The following is a 26305-nucleotide window of genomic DNA, read 5'->3' on the forward strand; positions in this document are numbered from 1 at the left end:
CTGTTGTAGGGCTGTCACAATATCTAATTGTACTAAGAAATAATCATGACAAAATAAATGACAATGATAATATCCTGATGATTAAAACTAATTGCTCACTCTGTCTGGTTGCAGAAACATGAAAAACTTATTGGCTACTTTCAGCTTATTCACTTAAGACCATTATTTGCATCGCAGGAATCCACCTTTTGACACATTCTTCCTTGTGCAATCCTAAATTACGAAGGATTTCTTCCCTAATATATGAATCCTATAATCTTTGCACCCAAGATTCATATGTGGGAGAGTTGGGCTTTGCCATTTTGCCTTCTGCAAATATTATTGTTATTTTGAGACCATTAAGGTCTTCATTTAAAGTCCTTTTTCAATTACTTCATTTCAGATCAGTGTATGGAGTCCAGACTGCAGGTGAAGATGAACTCTCCAGACTCAGCCAGGGACATTTCTATTAAACAGGAGGAACCTGAAGACCATCCACACCTCAGTAAGTTTCATATGCTCTCTCTTTCTTTCATATTTTCTGTTTTGTTGTAGAGCTGTTACAATAATAACACTGATCCCTAGCATCCCTATTTGGGGGGGGGGGGGGGGTGTAATATTTGCTGAAATGAACTGATCTACAAGATCTCTAGCTTGTAGATCAGCTATTTTAGGTAAAGACATTTGGTGTAGAGGGTACATAGCAAATTGTCTGGGAGTCTAATGATCATTACATCCCGATAAAGAAGAAGAAAAAACAGTTATGTATAGTATATGGACAATCAAAATCAGTTGGAAATATAACTTTTGGATGTGGTGTCATAATTAAACTTAACTAGACCATACCCGGTGAAGGGCGCAGGCGAAAGTACAGACCTTGCTGCTTGTTTCTCGCGCGAAACCTGGCAACGTTATCTCCCATTGTTTGACACATAATGGCTAATGAAGAGATTTGATGAAATTGAGAAACCGGCTTCGCAGTTAAGTTCAGATGGTAATGGGCAATGGCTGTGTGCAAAATCAGATCAAGTGCTCCAGCCAGTGAGGAGAAACGGGCGACACAGAGACCAAGACACCAACAGGGTTCCCGCGGGTCATTAAAAAGTCTTAAATTGTCTTAAAAAAAATATCGGGAATTTAAGGTCTTAATTTGTCTTAAATTTGACCGTAGGTATTAAATTTGAAGGTTATGTTTTTAAGGCTCATGGGAAAATGAAAGCCATAAACATTTGTGCGTATTCTAGTGTTGAATTTTCCATAAAGATATATTATCAGTACGCTCCTCCATCTCTCCCATTGTGTTGAGAGCGGGTGAGAGACGCACACACAGCAGTGTGTGTTCCATAGGCTGATAGCCCCGCCCTCCCCTGTCTCTCTTCTCCTTCTCTCAGTCACTCACTCAGCTGGAGTTGACGAGCTTGTCTCGTTGCCCGGCCGTTAGCGTCAGCGCTGCAGTGTCGCTCGTTAATTAATTTGCTCCAGGTGTCTGTGTAAGCTCAGAAGCTCTGTTTAAGTGGACATTGGGCAAAATCAGAGCCCCCGTGACCGTTTGGGTTGATAAATATAGCAGTAGTTGTAGTTGAGCACTGTTTGGCAGTACTTGTTGTTGCTACAGAGCATGCTAATGAATGCTAAGTGCTAACAACAAATGTATGCTATATAACGGATGTCACTGGTTACAATGTGGAATAGAAACGACGGACGCTTCCCCCTCAGCTGTCATCAGGCAACAGTTTCAAGTGAATGTTTGACTGATCAGAAGTAAATATTGTGCTACACACACACACACACACACACACACACACACACACACACACACACACACACACACACACACACACACACACACACACACACAGTTTGAGCCTTCACTTGCTGTGCTGCTGCGCAACAGGGCAGATCTCCACCAGGCCAGGTGGCCCTACCCAGGCCCATGAAATTGATAGGCAGTCTACAGTAGCCAATTAGAATGAAATCTGCTAAAACTGACTCATACACTAATACAGAACCATATATAGGCTAAATATTGTCTCTGACTCTCTGTCGGTTGGGAAAACTGTTCCTTTTATTTTAAAACAATTTCAAATGGTGAAAAAAGCCAATCTACAAGCTATAATTATTAAAAATTAAGAAATACTATTTTAAATAGTGAAAAATACAGAAAATAGGGGAAATACATAAAATCTCTAATCTGTGATTCTAATGTGATTAATGTGACCCCTACAGTCAGTGAAGTCCAGGGCTGAATGTGACAAATATTGAGACAAATAGGCTATAACCCAATACATAATTTTATTAAATAAATTGGTTATATTTTACAGATAGTTACACTATTCTTGTACTATATTAAAATTAAATCATCCTTAACCTTCAGGTTAATTCATTATTTCCGTGGACTTAAAAATCATAGTTTTTTTTATGGCCTTCTTTTTGATTGGCCTTTTACAGGCCCTACCAGCCTGTAGGGGGAGGTAGAGAGTAACATATTATGATACCAGCCTGTAGGGGTAGGTAGAGAGTCACATTATAATACCAGCCTGTAGGGGGAGGTAGAGAGTAACATATTATAATAGCAGCCTGTAGGGGGAGGTAGAGAGTAACATATTATAATACCAGTCTGTAGGGGGAGGTAGAGAGTAACCTATTATAATACCAGCCTGTAGGGGGAGGTAGAGAGTAACATATTATATTACCACCCTGTAGGGGGAGGTAGAGAGTAATATATTATAATACCAGCCTGTAGGGAGAGGTAGAGAGTAACATATCATAATACCAGCCTGTAGGGGGAGGTAGAGAGTAACATATTATAATACCAGCCTGTAGGGGGAGGTAGAGAGTAACATATTATAATAGCAGCCTGTAGGGGGAGGTAGAGAGTAACATATTATAATAGCAGCCTGTAGGGGGAGGTAGAGAGTAACATATTATAATACCAGCCTGTAGGGGGAGGTAGAGAGTAACATATTATAATACCAGCCTGTAGGGGGAGGTATTATATCGGTGCCGCGCTATGAGCTTGTAGATCTGCTATTTTTGAATACCCAAAAATCTTAAAATGACACGGATGCGTTCCCGGTCTTAATGGATTAATAGAAGTTCTACCATCCGCTGGCCTGCACTCCCATTAGCCAATTTCAATATAGGAAGACATTGTTGCGACATTTATTTGGGTCTTAAATTACATTTGTTGAGGTCTTAAAAAGGTCTTAAAAAGTCTTAAATTTGACTTTCAAAATGGTGCAAGAACCCTGACCAAGACAGAGGTTTGTCAAATTATAGTTAGATGTTGACATGGCACACTGACTATAAAGAAAATTAAAACATGGCACTCATGTCAAAAAGGATGCCGTCCCCTGGCCTATAGACCAATTATTTGTTTACTAACATTGAGACTGGACGCACAGGTGATTGTTTCATGCAATCAATTCCCAACCTGTTGTTTTGGGGTGCGCTGGTTTCAGCACACCCCAACCCCCTCTTGTGTGTTGGCTAGTGAGGCGCGTCCTAGCGAGACCTGACAGAATGGGTTTCATTGTGCGCATACTGGTTGCACGCATACTGGTTCTTATCAGTGTGACGTCGTCTGTTAAGGGGTCTATATATTCAACCGCGACTTTAAGTGGCAAGTTTCAAGTAGGCAAGTATAGAGAAAACATTGGTATAGCGTGAAGTTGAGCGGAGATGGCCAACAGTGTAGTGTGGAGTTGGAACGCTGGCATTGGTCTGCAGGGTAGCTTGGGTTTGAGCGATGGCAGCCTGCAGAGTAACGTAGAGTTGAACGGTGATGTGGGCCTCAGGAGTAGAGCGGGAAGGACTGGCGGTTGGTGCCGACTCCTGTGGGGAAGGTGGTGCTGGTCTGTTGGCTACAACAATGCTCCCTGGTCAGCTGGAAGGCAAGCCTACGAAACCGATGACATCAAAGGGCCACAATGAATTATTACACAATAGGGGTAGGCACCCTTACACACGAGTGCCAACATTGGCGCAGGGGAGGGTGATCATTGGCACACTGACATAAGTGTGAGAGAGAGTTTTTTTTTTCTTTTAAAATTAAATATTCAAAAAAGGTTTAGTCAGTTAAATTAAGTCTCCTCACATCTATATACAAATTACATCCTGCACATAATTCTACATTCATTCAAACTGATAACTCTGACTGGGGAGGCAGTCTGGGAGATACTTTAGGACGGTCATTGAGTCTAATGTTTGTTATGTATAGCCTATGGACAATCAAAATCAGGTGGAAATACAACATTTTGATGTGGTGTCATACTTAAACTTAAGGCACACTGACTATCAAGAAGATAAAAACATGGCACTTCATGTCGAAAAGGTTGCCGACCCCTGTTCTACATGGACAAAGGAAGAATAGTGTTACATTTTAGAAATCCATTGTTCAATATCATGTTATTGTTCTGCTCCTAGACATCCTGCACCTTGTTGTGTGTAAAGAGGAGGAATCTTCTGAACAGGAGAGGAGCCCCAGTCTGCTCCACGAGAAACCAGAGCCTTCACACATTAAAGAGGAACAGGAGGAGCTACTTCAAAGACCAGAGGAGCCTGATGGATCAATGTTGACATTACTAGCAGTGAAAAGTGAAATTGATGAAGACATCTCTTCACACTGCTCTGAAGTTGAGCTTGAATCTGACACTGAAGTCACTGAAGACAGTGATGATTGGGGTGAGACAAGTGGAGGTGTCCACACTGGAGAAAAACCATTCCAGTGTAAACTGTGTAACAAGAGTTTCAGTGAGTCACGTTACCTGAAGAGACACCAGCGTGTCCACACTGGAGAAAAAACATTCCAGTGTAAACTGTGTAACAAGAGTTTCAGTGAGTCAGGTCAGCTGAAGACACACCAGCGTGTCCACACTGGAGAAAAACCATTCCAGTGTAAACATTGTGACAAGAGTTTCAGTCAGTCAGGTGACCTGAAGACACACAATCGTATCCACACTGGAGAAAAACCATTCCAGTGTAAACTGTGTAACAAGAGTTTCAGTAATTCAGGTAGTCTGAAGAGACACCAGCGTGTCCACACTGGAGAAAAACCATTCCAGTGTAAACTGTGTAACAAGAGTTTCAGTGAGTCAGGTAGTCTGAACAAACACCAGCGTGTCCACACTGGAGAAAAACCTTTCCAGTGTAAATATTGTAACAAGAGTTTCAATCAGCCAGGTCACCTGAAGACACACCAGCGTGTCCACACTGGAGAAAAACAATTCCAGTGTAAACTGTGTAACAAGAGTTTCAGTGGGTCAGGTCACCTGAAGACACACCAGCGTGTCCACACTGGAGAAAAACCATTCCATTGTGAACATTGTGACAAGAGTTTCAGTCAGTCACGTAGTCTGAAGACACACCACCGTACAGAGGCGTGCTTAATGATCAGGAGGCCCTAGGCAAACCCCAGTATATATGAGAGAGAGAGAGAGAGAGAGAGAGAGAGAGAGAGAGAGAGAGAGAGAGAGAGAGAGAGAGAGAGAGAGAGAGAGAGAGAGAGAGAGAGAGAGAGAGAGAGAGAGAGAGAGAGAGAGAGAGAGAGAGAGAGAGAGAGAGAGAGACTATGACACTATTCATGGATGTTTTTTAAGGGCCTCGAGAGACTTTATGCCGGTGGCCTATATGGAATAAGTCTCCTCTGGTTTGAGGGAGGCCCTAGTGTTGAGATATCATGGGGCCCCCTGACTGTTTGGGGGGGCATTTTGGATGTTTTTTAAGGGCCTCGAATGGATTGGAAAGCTGTTTATTTCTATTTTTATATATTTTACAAAAATTAAGAAAAAAATCTCATGGGGCCCCCTGCCTGTGTGGTGGCCCAGGCGGCCGCCGAACCTTTCCTACAGCAAAGCACGTCCCTGACAGCGTATCCACACTGGGGAAAAAGCTTTACAGTGTAAACATTGTCTTTCCACTGTCAATTGTAAACATTGTGACAAGAGTTTCAGTCAGTTAGGTGACCTGAAGTCACGCAATCGTACCCACACTGGAGAAAAAGCTTTTCTCTGTAAAAATTGTCTTTCCACTGTCAATTGTTAACATTGTGACAAGAGATTCAATCACCCAGGTTACTTTAAAAGACTTCAGCTTATTCACACCAAAAGGATCAAATTGACCCTCCTAGAGTCTTCGTTCTTTAGTCACACCTAAGGTCTGCGGGTAAATTTGACTCATTGAGTGCCAGAATTAATTAATGAATTAAAGGGACTACACCATGAATTTTAACTTTTTCTTCTTTTTTGTGTGTTTTGGTCTCCCCTACCTCTCTTCTATCCTCAAAAATACCCCAGTTAGAACACTCAGGCTTTCACAGCAAATCTGGGGTTTTCTGTAAATTGGTCTCAAAACAGGCCAAACTGATTTGGTCCTTGACGTGATGTCACGTCAGGGAACAATTCCTCCCGTTTTTCAGTTCCAACCAAAAATTTTTATTTTATTTTTTTCTTATTTTTTTCATATATATATATTTTTTTACTTATTCCATACAGAACCAGGAGATAACATGCATACAAACTGGCTCAATAGCGCCCCGTGCCAAACAGGACAATGTGGTATTGCAGGTGAAAGTGCTTTATAAGCCAGAGAGAAGTTAGTTGGAATGAGTATATCTGAGGCTTGATTTAGGCTCAAACCTTTTGAAAAACGTTTGAGGGACATAAACAATATGATATTAAATATATATATATATTTTTAAATTCATGGTGTAGACCCTTTAAATCAGCCAGTGCCAGAACATTTTTACCAACCTTTCAAGAGCCACAGAACACATTGCTCCAGGACGATCGACACACAGTGTCGGTTGTTACAAGTTGATCCGTTCCACGATAAGTACCCGTATCTCCCGTATTGTTAAATAAAAAGCATTTTAATCCGATCATCAGAGTGCAATACACCTCCCAACCATTAGTGTCGCATGGTTGAAAGCATGGGAGAAATTTTGGAGAAAATTCATGTGAATTAGCAGATCTACAAAAAAGATCTGCTACAGATCTTTTTTTTTTTTTTACAAAAAAGTAGCAGATCTACAAGCTCGAAACGCGTCGCTTCGCGCCGCGTTTCGAGCTTGTAGATCTGCTACTTTTGATGCTTTTGTGTGACGCTGTAGTGTGATCAAGTGGGGCGTTAATTTATGAAAGTTAGAATATGGAGATAAGAGGTTTCTGCCCGACAGCAAGGCAAATGCTCTATTAGCCTTAGCAGCCATATAACTCTGAAATACAACTTAAGATGTGCTTCAAAGTTTCCCTAGTGATGTCACTGGAGTAAAAAACTACAACCTTTTAGCCGCTATCCTCAGTGTTTACAAATGAAAGTAGAAAAGTGCAGTTCCTGGTGAAACTGTGAGCTCGCAACAATGTAGAAAATAGTAGAAAAAAGTGGAAATCAAGTAACTAGTTATGAACTAAATGTTGCGTAAATATGAATTAATTAATAGTAATGATTTACTAATGATGAAAACCATGACCCACCTGGGACCACCGGGCCCGTCCAGTGAACCAGTCCAACTTGGGAGACCCCCGCCACCCTAACACACAGCAATGCACCGCATGGAGGTTTAGGAACAAACACCACTAGAGAGCGACTCTCCTCACTACTCCTACGTACCTACCTACTGTATGAGCACTCATCCTGGGTATAGAAGCCACCGGGGGGGGAAAGCAGATCTACAAACCCACCACGTGTGGCCCTTAACTAATGATAAGTTAACTTTGGTTAAGTCATAGTGACTTCCAATTAATGATGAATTCATGGTAAATTAATGTACAGTATGAGTTAATCATTAATAAAGCGTTAATTAAGCGTTAATTAGGTGTACAAATTTGCTCCCTATGGTAAGTTGTGACCTGTGTTTCATATTTCAGTCTATTGGTGCATTCAAGTAGGCAGTTGTAACGTCCATTTGGCCCTGTACTCCACCTTCAGATCACCATCATCATCATCAGGTGCAATGTTAGTCTGAGTCTGTTGCTCTACACCAGTTTAGAAACAAACTTGGCTAATCTATTTTTTTGCACTTTCCTGCTGTCAGGAAAATAGACAATAAAAAAAAGAAAATAAGAAAATAGATAATATTTATTACGGGGCCAGAGCTCAGCTCTGGACCTGTTTTAAGATTGGCAGTATTCCGTTTCTGCCACTTTTCGCAGTTCTGGCTGAACCGTGCTGTCGCTTTTTACGAAACTCGGCCATATGGTAGATGGTCATGAAAAACAATCAAGAAATAATTCTCACAATCTTTCGTCAAAAGGTGGCGCTATAGCAAAATGCCAACTTTGAACAGGTACAACTCATGCCCTGTTTGACCTACAGCCATGAAACTTGGATACACATATGTGTCTCTTCATGCTGAACAACTTTCACCCTCTGACTTTTGACCTCTGACCTTTAGATCTCCCACCATTTTGAATTATATGAATATCTCCTCCTGGGATTTTTGAGTAATCTGCACGAAACGTTTTACACATGAACTTTGGACCTATGCCGACAAAAAAGCAGCAAAGATTTTCCATAAGTGAAAAAATGAAGCTTTAATGAGCCAATGAATATTGCAGTTTTATGACAATTATTCATCTGCCCCTAACACATACATCCAGACTCACATTTCTTTGAAACTTTGCGGTAATGTTGAGGGTCATTCCAAATATCACTGAAACCAATCTTACTCCAATTGGTCAAAGGGGGGCGCTATAGCGATTTTTTTAAAATGCAAACTTTAAACAGGCAAAAGTCATGCCTCGTTTGGCCGACAGCCATTAAACCTGCTTACACATGTGCCTTGACTCATGAGGAACACATGTATCACGTTTGACCAGTAAGCTCCGCCCTTAGATTGTCCGCAATTTTGAGCAGTTTGAAAAACACTTAAACCCAGGATTTTTCAGTTATTTGCGTGAAATGGTATCATCTGTCTGACCTCCGTTTTCACTGGATCAGGTCTGTTGGTCCAATGGCTTCTCCTTAAACAAATGCCTCACAACCCCAAGGTTGCCAGTTCAAGCCTCACTTGATGCAGGCTTCATTAAAGTTGCATTGCACACAACATGACTGTATCAGTGAATACATGTGCAATTGTTAAACATAACATGAAATGCTTAACAATATTTGTTTGTAAATTTTCTGACATAATTATCCACCTGGCCTATTCCCATGTATTGGATCTACCCACCTCACCTGGTGTCATTCCTTCTCAATCCATAATCACACCTGCCCTCGCTCCTCATTAGTCTCTCTCTCTCTCTCTCTCTCTCTCTCTCCTCTCTCTCTCTCTCTCTCTCTCTCTCTCTCTCTCTCTCTCTCACTCATATTCACCAGGTTAGGTCTGTTGGTCAATGGCTTCTCGCTTAAGTATGTGCCTTAGAACCTCAAGGTTGCCAGTTCAAGCCTCACTGATGCAGACTTCATTTAGGTTGCATTGCACACACCATGATTGTGTCAATTAATGCAACTGCAATTGTTAAAGATAACCTGAAATGCTTATTTGAGAGTATGTTTTTGCAATGTATGACAAACTTCATTGTGAAAATAGCCGATCTACAATCTCACAACTTTTCAGATAGCAACGTGTTTCTGAGCTTGTAGATCGGCTGCTTTCACTGGTTCACTTTTATCTTCAACAGACAACCTCAGCCTAGACAAAGCCATAGCACTATAGGCAGTGTTGCAGCCTTTCAATCCGTAGGTTGAGAGTTCGAGTCCCGTTAATGGCAATAGGTTGAGACGTCCAATCAATCCATTCTGCTTCCATCTCTCTCTCTCTTCAATCTATTATGTTTCCATGTCTGTCTCTCTCTCTTCAATCTATTACGTTTCCATGTCTCTCTCTCTCTCTCTCTCTCTTCAATCTATTCCGTTTCCATGTCTTTCTCTCTCTTTCGCTTCAATCTATTCCGTTTCTCTCTCTCTCTCTCTCTCTCTCTCTCTCTCTCTCTCTCTCTCTCTCTCTCTCTCTCTCTCTCTCTCGTTTCCATCTCTCTGTCTGTCTCTCTCTCTCTCTCAGCCTATGAGTCCGGAGGTCACCGGTTCGATCCCCGTTCCCGACGATGTGTGAGGTGATCGCGATTTGGCATTCTTATGCATAGTATTTCTTGACGTTATGGGTAGGCATAGTTTTACTGAGGTTAGGGTTAGTGAGGGTTTAAAATGCTCATGTTTATTGCATGGTCTTCTTTCTCTATCATCTGTGTGAACTGCTTTTTCACAATTTCGATCTGTCGGTCTCTCTCTTCGATCTATTCCGTTTCCATGTCTCTCTCTCTCTCTCTCTCTTCAATCTATTCCGTTTCCATGGCTCTCTCACTCTCTCTCTCTCTCTCTCTCTCTCTCTCTCTCTCTCTCTTCAATCTATTCCGTTTTCATGGCTCTCTCGCTCTCTCTCTCTCTTCAATCTATTCCGTGTCCATGTCTCTCTCTCTCTTCCTCTTCAATCTATTCCGTTTCCATGTCTCTCTCTCTCCTTCTCTTCAATCTATTCCGTTTCCATGTCTCTCTCTCTCTCTTTCTCTTCAATCTATTCCGTTTCCATGTCTCTCTCTCTCTCTTTCTCTTCAATCTATTCCGTTTCCATGTCTCTCTCTGTCTCTTTCTCTTCAATCTATTCCGTTTCCATGTCTCTCTCTCTCTTTCTCTTCAATCTATTCCGTTTCTCTCTCTCTCTCTCTCTCTCTCTCTCTCTCTCTCTCTCTCTCTCTCTCTCTCTCTCTCTCTCTCTCTCTCTCTCTCTCTTCATTCACTGGCCCCGCTTATCGCTGCTTGCAGCTATATTTACTATTATTATTATTATTATTATTATTATTATTATTATTATTATTCCAGTGTGTTACTGCTCTATACATTATATTAACCACTTTCTACCTGCTGTCCCTATTTTGAGCATAGGGGGGAAAATGTCACAAATAAAAAAATAGTGAAAACACAAAACACACGTGAGCTTGTATATCAGCTATTTGTGGTTAACATGTGTAGTCGTAGCCTGGTAAACCCTCCCTCCGGAAATCTCATTTCTATTTGATTCCAGGAGTGAGTCTGGCCTTATCGCCCATTCTGCAATATTGGCTGTGGGCTGGAGTTGGGCGGGAGTAATACCGTTGACTGACAACCCCTTCAGCCAATGATAATTTTCCCCCTTCAGCCAATCAGCAGTTCACCAGTCTAATGTGACGCAACGGGACTTTTGAGACGGCGAATGCCCAAAATGGGTTGCCTTATTCGGATACATGGGTGTCACTGCCTGCCCCTACCGGTTCTCTAACAAAACATTTTTTAAATAGGCTTTGTCATGATTAATTGACCACATGTATGAAGTTAAACAACTAAATTCTATCCAAACGATATCTTATAAGTAAATTCCGTGCCTCAAAATAGAAGTTAGAGAGCTTTAAGAAGTAAAAAAATAGCGGAGATTATAGCGCACAAGAAAAAGATGGCTGCCGTTCGTGTTTTGGGCTCACTCGAACTCGCCACCTGATTGGCCAACGTAAGCTGTCAATCACAGAACAATGAGCGACGACGCTGATAGGCTCGGCCGTTTGGCACAGGTTTGGCATACACAGCCAATATTGCAGAATGGGCGATAAGGCCAGACTCACTCCTGGAATCAAATAGAAATGAGATTTCCGGAGGGAGGGTTTACCAGGCTAGTGTAGTCGGGCAGAAACCTCAATATTTTAACTTTGATTTTTTTCCTAAATTAATGCCCTACTTGATCATGCAGCGTCACACAAAAGCATCAAAAGTAGCAGAACTACAAGCTCGAAACGTGGTGCGAAGCGACACGTTTCGAGCTTGTAGATCTGCTACTTTTGATATTTTTGAATTTGAATCCTGAAAAGTAACAGTTCTGGACATATGAGGTTTCTTATGGAATGATTCTGAATGCTGAATCCACTATATGAGGTGCATGGAAATACCTTTTATTGTACAATTTGAAATCACCATTTATTAGCAACTTAGGCTCTAATGCCACGACAGCGATTCCCTGGTTCGATTCCCAGACCAGCTCGACCATTGCTCTTTGTCACTCCCCTACTTTCTCCCCCACCTTGACTGTCTCTACACTGACCTATCCAAATGAAGCAGAAATGCCAGAAAAGATAAACATTTAAATTTGAATGCATTTTACTATTTGAATATCCGGATCTGCAGACCCAGTCCGGGTTTCTTCCTAATAAATAATAGTAAAATCAACAGGAAGTTGACATTTTTATTTAAAAAACAAACAGTACTGGGTTTGATGATGTTTCATATTGTCTGAATCAGCTTTGTTTGTGTTCGCTTACGTGCTAAAAGAGTGACTTTGAGAGATGTTTCACCGTACAATGTAAGTCAATGAGGAGCATGTTTTGAATTATCAATTTCTAATCAATGGAGCAATTATTTTTGATTTCTTGTCCACATTTGGAGTTACATCATGGCAAGGTAAATACACAAGTTACACAACCCAACCCTCTACCAAAGTGGTCTTGTCCTTTAAGTGATAGAAGCTTCTAGATCATGTGACAACAATCTCTCTCTCTCTCTCTCTCTCTCTCTCTCTCTCTCTCTCTCTCTCTCTCTCTCTCTCTCTCTCTCTCTCTGAATCAGGAAGTGAATCAGGAAGTGAAATTAATGTTTTGGGAGTTTCCAGTGGGACGCTTCAACACACACACACACACACACACACACACACACACACACACACACACACACACACACACACACACACACACACACACACACAGTGTATTTTGTGTGTCTGCCTCACTGCCTGTCTGTCTGTCTGGTTCAACTTTTAACATCAGATTTAAAGTGTCCTTATTGCCATGAGCAACACGTTGACATTACCAACAAGAGTCAAATAAAACAAACAATAAATAAATACATAATTATGTACAGTCTGTGAGGTTGTTGACATCAACATGTCTCTCTAGTAACTGGTGATGATTAATAAAAGAATAATTCTGATTGGCTGCTGAGTGAATCAGGAAGTGAAATTGAGTTTCCAGTCAGAAGCTTCAGTGGTGAGTTCAACCGCACGCACGCACGCACGCACACGCACACACCTCTCATGTGACACTTTGATCACATGACCAGTGTGTTTTTAAAGACATTAGATGGTTTCAGCAGAGAGATGTAATGAGGCCTGGATTGATGTTTAATGAACATAAACAGCATTTTACCAGCAACGCTGAACACACACACACACACACACACACACACACACACACACACACACACACACACCTCTCATGTGACACTATATGATCACATGACGTGATGGTTTCATCAGTGAGATGTAATGAGGCTTGGATTAGAGGAGCGTCTGTGAGTTCAGTTAACAGAGGTTCCCGGTTTGATTCCTGACTCCTCCTGGCTTCATGTTGAAGTGTCCTTGAGCAAGGCACTGAACCCCTAACTGCTTCTGATGAGCAGGTTGGAGGAAAGCCTGGTATTCATTCTAAAACTGAGCCCTGTGATCCGGTTTACAAAAAAACGGGGGGGGGGGGGATCATGTTCGGTGGTTGGTTCCGGTTGGTGTCACATTGTTTTTGTTCCCCACATAATGTGAATCAGTTTGTTTAGTCTCGCTAGTCACGCTACGAGTTAGAATAAAAGATGAACATACCAAACCATTATTATACCAAAAGAAACTAAACGATTATACCAAACTAAACAAGTTTTAAACTAGGGGAATCATTTTGGAGGCGCACGGCGCTGGAGGTTCCGGTCGTGGGTTCCGGCCGCCTGATGACGTAAAGTTATTTCCACTCCAGACCCGACCAGAAACCTGAAAATGGTATTTGATCCCAGGCTACCTTTAACCACTCTGATGCTCCAAGATGTCACCTTTGACCTTTGACCAAGAAGATGTGGTTGAGTTAGGAGGTCAAATGTGACTCCTTTGTGTGAGAATACCTTAGCTTATAAATTAGTAAAAGTAAATGAATAGACTAAATAGACTTTTACTGCACAGCCTTCCAATCCAATGGTCTCTGAGTTCTGTCCATATGAAGTGTTAAACACTGTGTAACACTGCTGTAGAACCATATGTGTGACATTCAGTTTATTTGGTGAGACTATTCTCTTACCAGACCTGAACAGTGTTTGTGTAAAGTTTGGTGTGGATTGGAACCCCCCACCCGTTGCCCTCCAACAGCAACTACATGGGAGACATTATTTATTTTATTAATATTTTAAATATTCTGTAATCACTTCAATCTGAAGTGATTAACTTTAACCTTTAGCCTCCCATCATGTCTCATCTGAAAGCTTTTAATTCATTATAACATTTTACTTTCAACAGAATCAGAATCATCTTTATTGTCACATAACAGGTTAAAAGTGTAAAGAAGTGGGTGGAATTATTTTTTGTGCAGCTCCATCGTTTTAGTTATTTTCAGAAAGAGAAAGAAAAGAAGACGGGGGACGGGGGGGCAAGGAGAGAATAAAAGATGAATGAAACAAATATATTTACATACTGTATGTATATGAGGAGACATAAGGTGCATAAGGTACCGTATGTACATGAGGTTAGACATAAGGTGCATAAGGTACAGTATGTACATGAGGAGACATAAGGTGCATAAGGTACAGTATGTACATGAGGAGACATAAGGTTTATAAGCAGCAGCTATATACCATATATGATTATGTGCAATAATCCAGACTGTCGTCTTTCTGGAAACAGATGATGTAACATCTTATCTTTAATCTGATTGGCTGATTCTTCTGAACTAAAGAACGAGTCCTCCTTCATTCTCTTTCAGACTCCAGAACTTCTCTTTCAGTAAACATCTGTTTATTCTGATCTGTTTATTCTCATCTGTTTATTCTGATCTGTTTATTCTGATCTGTTTATTCTGATCTGTTTATTCTCATCTGTTTATTCTGATCTGTTTATTCTCATCTGTTTATTCTGATCTGTTTATTCTGATCTGTTTATTCTCATCTGTTTATTCTGATCTGTTTATTCTCATCTGTTTATTCTCATCTGTTTATTCTGATCTGTTTATTCTCATCTGTTTATTTTCATCTGTTTATTCTCATCTATTGAATTCAGTTCAGTTTTGATCAGTGATGATGAAGATTACAGCCACCCTCCTCATCCTCTCCTCTGTACTTCATGTCAAAGCGATCCCAGGAAGTAAGTACATTATATTTATGTTATTATATAATATATACATTTATATCTACTTTTATTATATAAAACCAAATATGAACAATGCACAATACAAACAAATGACATGCGCACGCACGCATGCACTCTCACACACACACACACACACACACACACACACACACACACACACACACACACACACACACACACACTCACACACTGACACACAATTTGCGCTTACAGTATTGATTGATTGATTGAATATTTTAAAAGGTCCGTCCAAAAAAGTCCTTAGGTCTTGTTTCCATTGAGGTCCTTGGTATTCAATTCATAAACATATAATATTCATAGACCGGCTTGCTTATTGCTCTCACAGAATGGCAACACTAGAAGTTACAAGTCACGGGGAGAAAAGTAAACAAAACATTGTCTGGATTTATGATGAGACAGAAAATAGCATGTTTTCAACTAGAAATGATGAATTTAGGAGATGTTTGGACGTTGGAGGGACAGCTATTGTGAGTGCAGAATGTTTAATGTGCAGAAGTGGCTGCAGTGCCTATGAGTAAAAGTGCAAAAGTATAAAATGGACTTGTAATCTCGTATCAAAAGTAAAAGTACTCATTATGCAGAATGTCCCATTTCATGTTTTCAAATGTCTAAAAACCTTTTGAAAATAGCAGATCTACAAGCTCTGTGAGCTTGTAGATCTCTGTGAGCTGTAGATCTCAGCCCTATATATTTCGGCCATTTGAAAATGGCCCTGTAAAAGTACTCACAACGACTGGAGTACTTTTACTTTTGGTACTCAAAGTACATTTTTATACCAATACTTTTGTACCTTTACTGAAATTCATTTTTAATTGACTTTTACTTGTAAGGGAGTATTTCTACATTGCATTATTCATACTTTTACTTAAGTAAAACATGTGAATACTTTTTCCACCACTGGTTATGAACAGAACTGACTATATATTGGCTTGAGGCTAAAGTGGCCAACGTGAAATCGCGCAAAGACACCCGACTTAATGTTTGGAGGTCAAAAATAATAATAAATTAATTCAAAAACCGAGAAAAACCCGAAAATAATAATAAGAAATTAATAAATAACTGAATTAAAACCCCCCATGCACGCGCACGCAAGCATGGGGGGGGGGGCACTTTCGAAAAACTTGTCCCCCCACCCAAGAATCCTGTCATCGGCCCACACACACACACACACACACACACACACACACACACACACACACACAGACACACCCTCCTTTTACTACCTGTATATACAATATTGAATCAGTGTGAATAAAACATTTGACAGGAAGCTACTTTTAATATCCAACCTTTCACTTCATATAAGAACCAAACATGATTGTTTAACATGATGATTATGTGTTATTGTAACTGTGAAGAAGTTTGTTGTTTAACGTCATCTTTGTTTTATTTCCAGTGTTCCATGAGAACATTATAGTCTTTAGCTGTTCAGACACAGTTAAAGACTCATATAAAGAGTGGATGATGGGACTGGATGGTGAAGTGTTGGTGTACGCAGACTTCAACAAAGGGAAGGCGGTGGAGCCTCAGCCTCCGTTTGTAGATCATATCACCTTCACAGGAGCTTATGATATAGCTTTGGGTAATCAGCACTACTGCAAAGTCAACCTGGACATCGTTCGCACTGCCTTGAAGAAACCACCAGTGAAAGGTACATGAATACTATTAACACAATAGTTATGTACTAAAACGGTTGAACACACACACACACACACACACACACACACACACACACACACACACACACACACACACACACACACACACCCCTTTACTTATTTATTTGAATTTTCTATATAAAGACATGAATTATGTCAAAATCCAAGATAATATGATTATACAACAGTTACCATCAAAATAAAACATATCAGAATGTATTCATATTGTGAGGCATTTCGCTCTCAAAATAACAACCTTTTTGCGAGTGTTATCTCTGTTATTCTGGAAATACATGATGGGGTCTGACTGACAGACAGACAGACAGACAGACAGACAGACAGACAGACAGACAGACAGACAGACACTTTAGCTTAAGTAAAACATTTGAGTACTTCTTCCACCACTGAAGGATGGTAGAGAGTGTGTTGTTAATGTTGTTTTATGGTCGGTTAATTAATTAATTAATTAATTAATTAATACAAAACATTCGCGCATGAGTCGCGCACGCATGTGGTCCGCAACACAGGTGGGGGCGAGGGGGGGGGGTACAGTTTATGCCCGGTCAACATTAGATTCCAGCAGCTGGACGGACAGACAGACAGACAGACAGACGAACGGACGGACGGACGGACGGACGGACGGACGGGCGGGCGGGCGAGGGCAGACAGACGACAGACAGACAGACAGACAGACAGACAGACAGACAGAGTCCTTGTTTACTCAGCCGCACTAGACAACTGGACACATAGAGAAACAAAACCTAAAACATTTTAATGCCAGATTTCACATCCTGAACCTATTTTAGACTTTATGTAGAGACATATTTGGCTGATGGGGGGCAGTTAGCCTAGTGTTGATATTATACAGATGAATAAAACTGAACATTAATGACATTTTTCATTGTCGACTACTTCCAGATGGATATATGTACTATGAGGCTCACCGCTGTGTGTTTAACTCCAGTGAGCTGAAGGACATACAGTACATATACTCACAGAATTTCGATGGTGATGAGTACGTCAGGTGGGACAGTAGAGTAGATCAGTTTGTTGGATACACTGAGTTTGGTGTGAAGAACGCAGAGCGCAGCAATAAAGATCCTGGAGCACTGGCTGGGATGAGAGCAAACCGAGAGGTACGCTGCAAACCCAACATTGAGATCGCCTACTCCGCTGCTCTGAACAAGAGAGGTGAGCTGATCTCAGAGCAGCACTCAACACTCATCACCTCATAAACTATAACATGAAATCACATGATTCTATTCAGAGATGAATAATGGGGTTAATATTGATCATATAATAATGATTACATATTTCTTTATCTGCTGAGAAACATTTCAAATCCTCTTGATTTATACTGTAATAGGCTGTCACGCAGTGGAAATAGCAGATCTACAAGCTCACAACATGTGGTATCACCATCGTACAGTAGTATAAATGAAACATAGATCTAGGCTATGAGCGTTTTCACCTACATATAATGACCTGCCTAAAACAAAGACACCAGGATTAATGTTTTTAAATTATAGTTAAAAAGAACCATGCAGGCTAAAACACACCTCTATACACTTCATTTCACCACCTGATTTTATATTTTAATTATTGTCTTAACTAGTTTGTTTTGTATGTTTTTAATCACAATATTTTACAGGATTATGTGTATTGTTTTGTTTGTTTATTAAGCAATATCATTTTCATACAATGATATTGCTTGGTTTATTTTTGTTATTTAAAGCACTTTGTAACTGTGAATTATTTAATATGTTTAAATTATATTATATAAATGCATTCTACGTTGTAGAAAACTGTAGACTATTGTAGAATCTACAGTACTCTGGTGCCATCTGGTGGCCAAACACTGACATTTACAGTTACAATTTACAATGTAGGCATTTATCAGACGCTCTTAATCCAGAGTGATTTACAGTAAGCAAGGTAAACATGAGGTAATACATCAAATGCATAGAAATATTAATCTAGGATCATATGTAAACCAATAACCTATCATCAGTCTAAACAGTATAATATCAAACAAATAAATAATATGTACATTGAAACTATCCAAATTATAGGATGCCAGGTTGAACCTGGCATCTGTCTGCATAATATGCTATCTAAATGATCTAAATTACATTTATACCTTTGAATAAGACTGCAAGGTCGTCAAGGCTAGGTCAAGAAGGGAGAAGAGTCTAGGACGTGTGGAGCGTTGTCCAGGGTGTTTTAGAGAAGGGAGAAGAGTCTGGGACATGAGGAGCGTTGTCCAGGGTGTTTTAGAGAAGGGAGAAGAGTCTAGGACGTGTGGAGTGTTGTCCAGGGTGTTTTAGAGAAAGGAGAAGAGTCTAGGACGTGTGGAGGGTGAGAGGTTGTATAGGGTTGGATCAGGTATATGGAGGTGTTATACCTTTGGTTGGTTTGTAGGACAGTGTTTTGTACTCTGTGAGGGCAGCAACTGGAGGGTCAATGGAGGGAGAGGAGAACGGGGGAGAGCCGGGAAATGTGAACATTTTGGCTGGTTGAAGAACAAGTGTGTTGCAGCTTTCTGGATCATTTGGATCATTTGGACAATTATTAATGATAATAACATGTTCCTACTTCCTATGACGGTTATATAATAATAATAATAATAATAATAATAACAATAATAATAATAATAATATTCTTATTTATCCAGTGGAGCCCAAAGTGAGTCTGAAGTCAGAGACTCCCCCTCGTCGTGGTGAACACACTCACATGCTGAGGTGCAGCAGCTACGACTTCTATCCTAAAGTGATCCTGGTGACCTGGTGGATAGGTCAAGAACCTTTGACCTCTGGTCTCTCCTCTACTGACGAGCTGTCTGATGGAGACTGGTACTACCAGTACCACTCCTACCTGGAGTACACACCCAGGTACACACCTAACAGACACCTATACCTAGAAATACACACCTAACAGACACCTATACATAGAAATACACACCTAACAGACACCTATACATAGAAATACACACCTAATAGACACCTATACATATATTCTTTAAAAATAAAACAAGTGTTACTCACTTGCTGAAAATTGCCCATTAATTGGTAGGCTAATATTAAGACACACACACACACACACACACACACACACACACACACACACATACGATTCCTCAGAGTCCCGTGTTTATCACCAGTCTACTCCAGACACAACTACGCAGCAAGCTCGTCGTCGTGCAAGCATGACGAACGGTCGAACGCACACAGAGACCCGCGAGCGAGTGTGCTATACATGAATACACACACAGGAATACGCTATAACGTGCATATCTCGTTGCAAAGTTTCTTCTGCCTCTTGCCTTCCTATTTTTTCTGCAATGGGGAGGGAATAGTGGAATACACAATAAACACTAGAGCGGAGGAGAGCCCAGCGGGGCATTCACACTCCTACACAAAAATAGTCAAACCTTTTTTTTTTCTCCAAAAAACTAAATAATAACAAAGATCAACGGATCAATGTGTGGAAGCGCGGCGCGTTTCAGCGTGTAGATCGGCTACTTTCACAATCTGTCCTAATGTTAGTGCTAATTAACAACTGCTCACTCGATCACTGCCTAACCTCGCATCACCAGTCTTTTCCACCTCGGAGGAAAGCCTGGTCTCTGTTACTAAAGACCCATATGATCCGGTCTAGGCCACGCCTACTGAAAAAAAAAAGAAAAAAGAATCCTCTTTCCGGATTCTGCCCATCCGGTTTTGCGGTGCCGCTTTGTTTTGGTTCCCCAATCCCTATTTAAATGGAATAGAATTTCCCCGTGGAATAATACAGACACTAAATAGTCTCCGAATAGTGCACGCACATTTACATTAAAAAAATAAGCTAAACTATGCCGCATCAAGGATTTTATTAGGACGGACCTATTTTGAGGTGAGACGTCTTTCCGGTTCTGCCCATCCGGCCACTTTTTATTTTTTTAACTTCCGCTCCCGACCGGATCATATACCCGAAAAGGAATGGTGCCCAGGCTACTCACTGCCAGACCGGGCGGGGAGGAGGGGCTGCTTCAGCTCTGAGCAGATCCACATGGACACACATTCAACTTGAGGACGCACGCACGTCATGATTATTTAGGTGGAGAAAATATCAGTATAAGCTTATCTTATTGCCTATAACGGTCTAATGCTATGGTGCCTAATTGTAGTTGTGTTTTTAATCTTACATTTAAATATAATAGTTCATCGTTTAGTTATTATGATGATCGGCATGGCTCATTTTGGGTGCCCCCCCTGGGTCCCCCCCCCCCCTCTGCACCGTGGTGACCCCCCCCCCCCCCCCAGCACTGTGGTGCCCCCCCCTGCACTGTGGTGCAGAGGGGGCACCTGTGCGTGATGATCATCCTCATCAGATAGAAAACATGCTGTGCTTTTTGAAGAGGATCATCAGCAGAAAAACGTGTGTGTGTGTGTGTGTGTGTGTGTGTGTGTGTGTGTGTGTGTGTGTGTGTGTGTGTGTGTGTGTGTGTGTGTGTGTGTGTGTGTGTGTGTGTGTGTGTGTGTGTGTGTGTGTGTGTGTGTTACAGATCAGGAGAGAAGATCACATGCATGGTGGAACATCCCAGCCTGACCGCGCCTATCAAGATGGACTGGGGTCAGACTCTATTCTCTATATCTACTGTAATCTACTGAATTCTACTGCATTCTACTATATTCTACTGTAATGTACTCTATTCTACTGTAATCTACTATATTCTACTGTAATCTACTGTAATGTGTTACACTGCACTCTGTTTTAAGGGTTCAAGGATTCTCTTTTTGTACCTGAAGGTACATTTGTTTTGCAGAAAGGAAACACAGCAATCCAATTAAAAACAAGACACAATAATAATACAGACACCAGAAATAAGAATCAATACAAATACATTAAAACATCCTAAAAAAGTAACCATTCTAATAAGAAGGTCATGACAGGAGCCTCACCTACTTAGAGCTTAAGTGTCTTGTCTAGATCAGGTACATCATCTTTGTTTACTAATGGCTGCAGGTATAAAGACATTTATAGAATGTATAATATAATATAATATAATATAATATAATATAATATAATATAATATAATATAATATAATATAATATAATATATAATATAATATAATATAATATTTGTATTGTCAGATGACTCCATGCCAGAGTCAGTGAAGAACAAGGTGGCCATGGGAGCATCAGGTCTGGTTCTGGGTCTGGTCTTGTTCCTGTCTGGATTCATCTACTACCAGTGGAAGAAACAAGGTGATTAGCATGTTTAATTAACATGTTTAATTAACATGTTTCATTAATTATTCTACTACCAGTGGAATAAACAAGGTGATTAGCATGTTTAATTAACATGTTTCACTAATTAATCTACTACCAGTGGAAGAAATTAGGTCAGATCAACAGAGGATCACATGACATGTGGAACCCTCACATAAATGCAAACAAACAAACAAACAAACAAACAAACATATGTAAAGCCACAACCTAAACTGGTTTATATTGGTTTAGAACCTTAACCAGTTTAGACCAGTTTAGACGACCTAGTTAGAGGTCAAAGTGTGTTCTATGTTGTCACATTTAGTCTTAAATAAGAGTCAAATGTTCACATTAGTTCTGATACAACATGTGACCCTGATGACTGAACCCTAATGTTGTTGTGTTATTGTGTTGTGTGTACATTTATGCATTTTATGGAGAAATACACACAATACAGTACATAGGCTTTATTTGTGTGTCTGTTTTAACGGTCTCTCTTCTTCTTCTATCAGGTCGTATACTGGTGCCGACAGCCAATGACGATCTTTAGACTCCTCCCACACACCCAGGTTCAAAACCTTTTTACATATACATTCATACAGTTTTAATGTATAAAAGTGTAATAATCAAATGATTTGTTGTATCAGACAACACTGATGACAATGTGGTCAGATGGGGGGGGGGTGCTCTTGGTGAACTGTGTAGTTTGGACCATTCATCATCAATCAAATATAAACATGTTTTACATGACGCAGGAGTTTAGATCCCATAGCCTGAGAGGACGTTCAGGTGACTCAGTTAGGAAGTGAAGAGACGACACAATGCAGCCAAACTCTGAACCAATCATTTTGAACACAACATTTCAGTGAACTGAACCCAATGATTCAGTTCATTGAACACAACATTTCAGTGAACTGTACCCAATGATTCAGTTCATTGAACACAACATTTCAGTGAACTGTACCCAATGATTCAGTTCATTGAACACAACATTTCAGTGAACTATACCAATGATTCAGTTTATTGAAAACACTGATCATTCCATAACTAGCAGGATAAAAGACAGAACCTTGTGGTCCAAAGGAGAGTGTTCTACCAACTGAGCTGCCCTTCCTAAGATACACTATTGACAAAGTATTGGTCAAATGTTGTTTGAATGGACTGAGTACATTTCTACTTTGATGGTTACTGTAGTTGCAGGGAAGGTGCTGGGAGGTTAGGTTTTTAAGTAGTTTAGGCCTGCTAATAACTTGTTAAATAAAAATCTATTAACTATTAATAGCATAGTTTTATAAATAATCGTTAAAGCATTAACCATTAACACACATTTAACAAGTTATAAATAACACATTAACTAATCATTTGGGAATGATTAATTAGATTTTATAAGGGAAGGTTATTCTAAAGTGTTAACATGTTCACACAGTTAATACATTCTGATTCTTATTGGTTTATTGTCTTTTCACAGAACACCTGGGTGTGTTTTCAGAGAAGCAGAGAGTCATCGCTGCCCCCTGGTGGAGAGAGGAGTAAATACATGTGTGTCCATTCAGCTTTTAAATACTAATAACAGCAGCAAAATGATGACATCATCAACCTTTTTCACAAATGCTAATTAGCTAGCCAAGGCTAACGAGAATTAGTGTGCAGATTCTGTCTTTTCCCGGTGTTTCGCCCAGTTCGACCTGGTCATTGTCTCCGCCAGGCCGAAAGGCATGGCGAGAGAGTATGTTTTTCACCCTGTCCGTCCGTCTGTGTGTCCGTGTGTTCGTGTGTCCGTGTGTGTCCGTCCGTCCGTCTGTGACCAGCTAATCTCCGGCACCGTTGGCTTGATCGCAGCGAAACTGTGCACACACACTCCCTGGATGCCAATTCAGAACCTCTGCCCCAAATATTTCTCATGGCCCTTATATAGCGCCACCAGGAGGCCGATTTGTGCAAAACATATTTTTTGACAGTACTCCTACATATTTTGTCCAAAAATCACGCAAATCGGTACACAGTATCTCTATAGTCATTAAACGAAACGGATCTTTCATTTCATATTCCATCCTGATTGGCTAAAAATGTCTTCCAAAGTTTGCAGGAGTGCTCCGTTTTGAACAAAATGCCTCAAATCATGAACACAGCATGCAATTTCCGTGAAGTTTTGCACGCACATTCCCATTAGGCAGAGAAAGAAATGCCACTTGAACATTTTCCAATCAGCCTCATGGTGGCGCTATAACAGGCCGATTCGTGTTTTTACCTATAACTGCACCAATCTGTGTAAAACTTTGTATGCACACTCCCTAGAGGTCAACAAAAAACCTTTGCCCTGCATTTTTCACATCTGCCTTTCACAGCACCACCAGGAGGTCGACTTATGTAAAACACATTATTTTATACTACTCCTTCCAATTTTATCCAAATTTCACGCAAATCGGTACACATGATCTCTATAGTCATGTGATCAAGACGGATGTGATTTTTCATATTCTATCCTGATTGGCTAAGATTGACATCTAAAGTTTGCATTATTGGCTTGTTTTGAACAAAATTCCGCAAATTATGAACGCACTGTCCGATTGCGGTCAAACTTTGCACGCACATTCACACTATGTTGAGGAACAAATGCCACCCTTTTAACAATGGCCTGTTATAGCGCCACCAGCAGGTCTAATTTAGCAAAACAAATGTTTTTAACAAAATGCCTCAAATCATGAATGCAGTCAGGGTCCAATTGTCGTGCAAGGCCTAAGAACAAATGGCACCCTTTTCACATTGGCCTATTATAGCACCACCAGGAGGCCACAATAGCCTACCTGACCTGGCGGAGACCTGTGCTCCGAGGAGCACTTTTTCCAGTTTATTATGTAATCATTTATAATGTGTGATAATGAATGTGTTAAGATCATTATGACATCACTGTTTCCCTGTGATGGGTGGACCTGGACCCTCTAGGGTGGTCCGGGGTTATGGGTGGACCTGAACCCTATAGGCTGGTCCGGGGTTATGGGTGGACCTAGACATTCTAGGGTGATCTGGGGTGATGGGTCCACCCAAATTAGACAACGGTGGGCCACCACAGTCTATGAAATGAATGGGAAACACTGATGACATGTGTTACGGCCCTGTGTGGCCTCATATTGTGTTTTTTAACCCTCCGAGTGTTCTCAGTGCCCCGTTTGGTAATTGGAGGGTGGAGTGGAGATTGGAGGAGTGGCGTGGTGTCTGGAGACACACCTGGGCTTCATCCTCAATCAGCCCAGCCAGCATAAAAGCCTGTTAGAAGCTCCTCTTCAGTCTTGTTTACCCTCCGTCACCTCCATGTGCTGAACCCGTTCTGTTAGTTAGTTGGTGTTTACTACTGTAGGTCTATATAGGCTGTGTGCCATACCTTTTTCTGTTTAGTGCGTAAAGGTAACTTTAATACTGTGTGTTTAAAGTACAGACACTTATTAGATAGGAAACTTCACTTCACTATGTTCCAAACCTTCACCTGAGTGTACTAGAGAAGGGAAGCTTGGTAGGGGTGTGCCGCCATTTGTTTTGTTCCCCGTTTTGAGCCTGTTTTGTTTAGTTAGGGAGCCTAGACTAGTGGTTCTCAAACTTTTTCATGGCCCCCCAAAATGATATGTATTTGGCCGCGGACCCCCATCTCGAAATATTTTGTTCCAGGGACCCCCCAGAAGCCAATGTGTTAAAAACTCACTCAGAAAATAAGTGATTCACTCATTTTCATGTTTTTTCAAAAATGGCAGATCTACAAGCTCATGAGTGCCGCGCTATGAGCTTGTAGATCTGCTATTTTTGAATAACCAAAGTATAAAAGGTTGAAGTGATTTAAAATGATTGTGATGCTATATTAACACATTTTGCTGGGGACCCCCTGGAACCCCTCCAAGGACCCCTGGGGTTCCCCGGACCCCACTTTGAGAACCGACGGCCTAGACTGTAACTCTTGTTTTGGTGTAGTTTAGGTTTTCTTTTCAGGTAGGGTTGGAGTATTTTGGCTTTGGCCACCCTGAAGTTTTGTGCTTTCCCTAATCTGTTTAATAATCCATTGTAAATTTAAGTTTGATCCTATTAATAAATTGTAAACTCTTTCCGTTCCTCTGGCTTGTGATATTTTTACCTCTTTATATATATATTTACCTCTTTATAGCCTCTAGACCTTATAAGGTCGTAACACTACTGTTCATCTCTCTATCTGTACATCTGTTTCCTGTACACTGTCAATGTCTTTCTCAGGTTTTTTATCAGTTACTGTGCTTAGGTAGTCTGCCAC

The 26305-nt window shown here is 40.7% G+C and overlaps 1 protein-coding gene across 6 annotated transcripts in view; it reads left to right on the plus strand.

Annotated features, from left to right (window-relative positions):
• Window positions 1-26123, plus strand: part of LOC308090038 (H-2 class II histocompatibility antigen, E-S beta chain-like) — a 99920-nt gene extending 73797 nt beyond the window's left edge. Inside the window, exons 2-10 of one of the 6 annotated variants that reach the window (XR_013933586.1) lie at window positions 15017-15100; window positions 16524-16778; window positions 17704-17976; window positions 19460-19676; window positions 21329-21396; window positions 21919-22032; window positions 22548-22604; window positions 23504-23813; window positions 23844-26123. Coding sequence is in view for 5 of the 6 variants with exons in the window: in XM_080435069.1 (XP_080291195.1) it covers window positions 15034-15100; window positions 16524-16778; window positions 17704-17976; window positions 19460-19676; window positions 21329-21396; window positions 21919-22032; window positions 22548-22585 (1032 nt within the window). In the remaining variant the exon portion in view is untranslated. Of the gene's footprint in view, window positions 1-12947; window positions 12978-14271; window positions 14309-14644; window positions 14744-15016; window positions 15101-16523; window positions 16779-17703; window positions 17977-19459; window positions 19677-21328; window positions 21397-21918; window positions 22033-22547; window positions 22605-23503 lie in introns of those variants that run through there. The other 5 variants (XM_080435069.1, XM_080435068.1, XM_080435070.1 and 2 more) reach the window with 5 other exon arrangements.
• Window positions 26124-26305: the final 182 nt, after the last annotated feature.

This window comes from Gymnoscopelus braueri (genome assembly GCF_963280865.1).
Source record: "Gymnoscopelus braueri genome assembly, chromosome: 1".
In the NCBI taxonomy this organism is placed as follows: Eukaryota; Metazoa; Chordata; class Actinopteri; order Myctophiformes; family Myctophidae; genus Gymnoscopelus; species Gymnoscopelus braueri.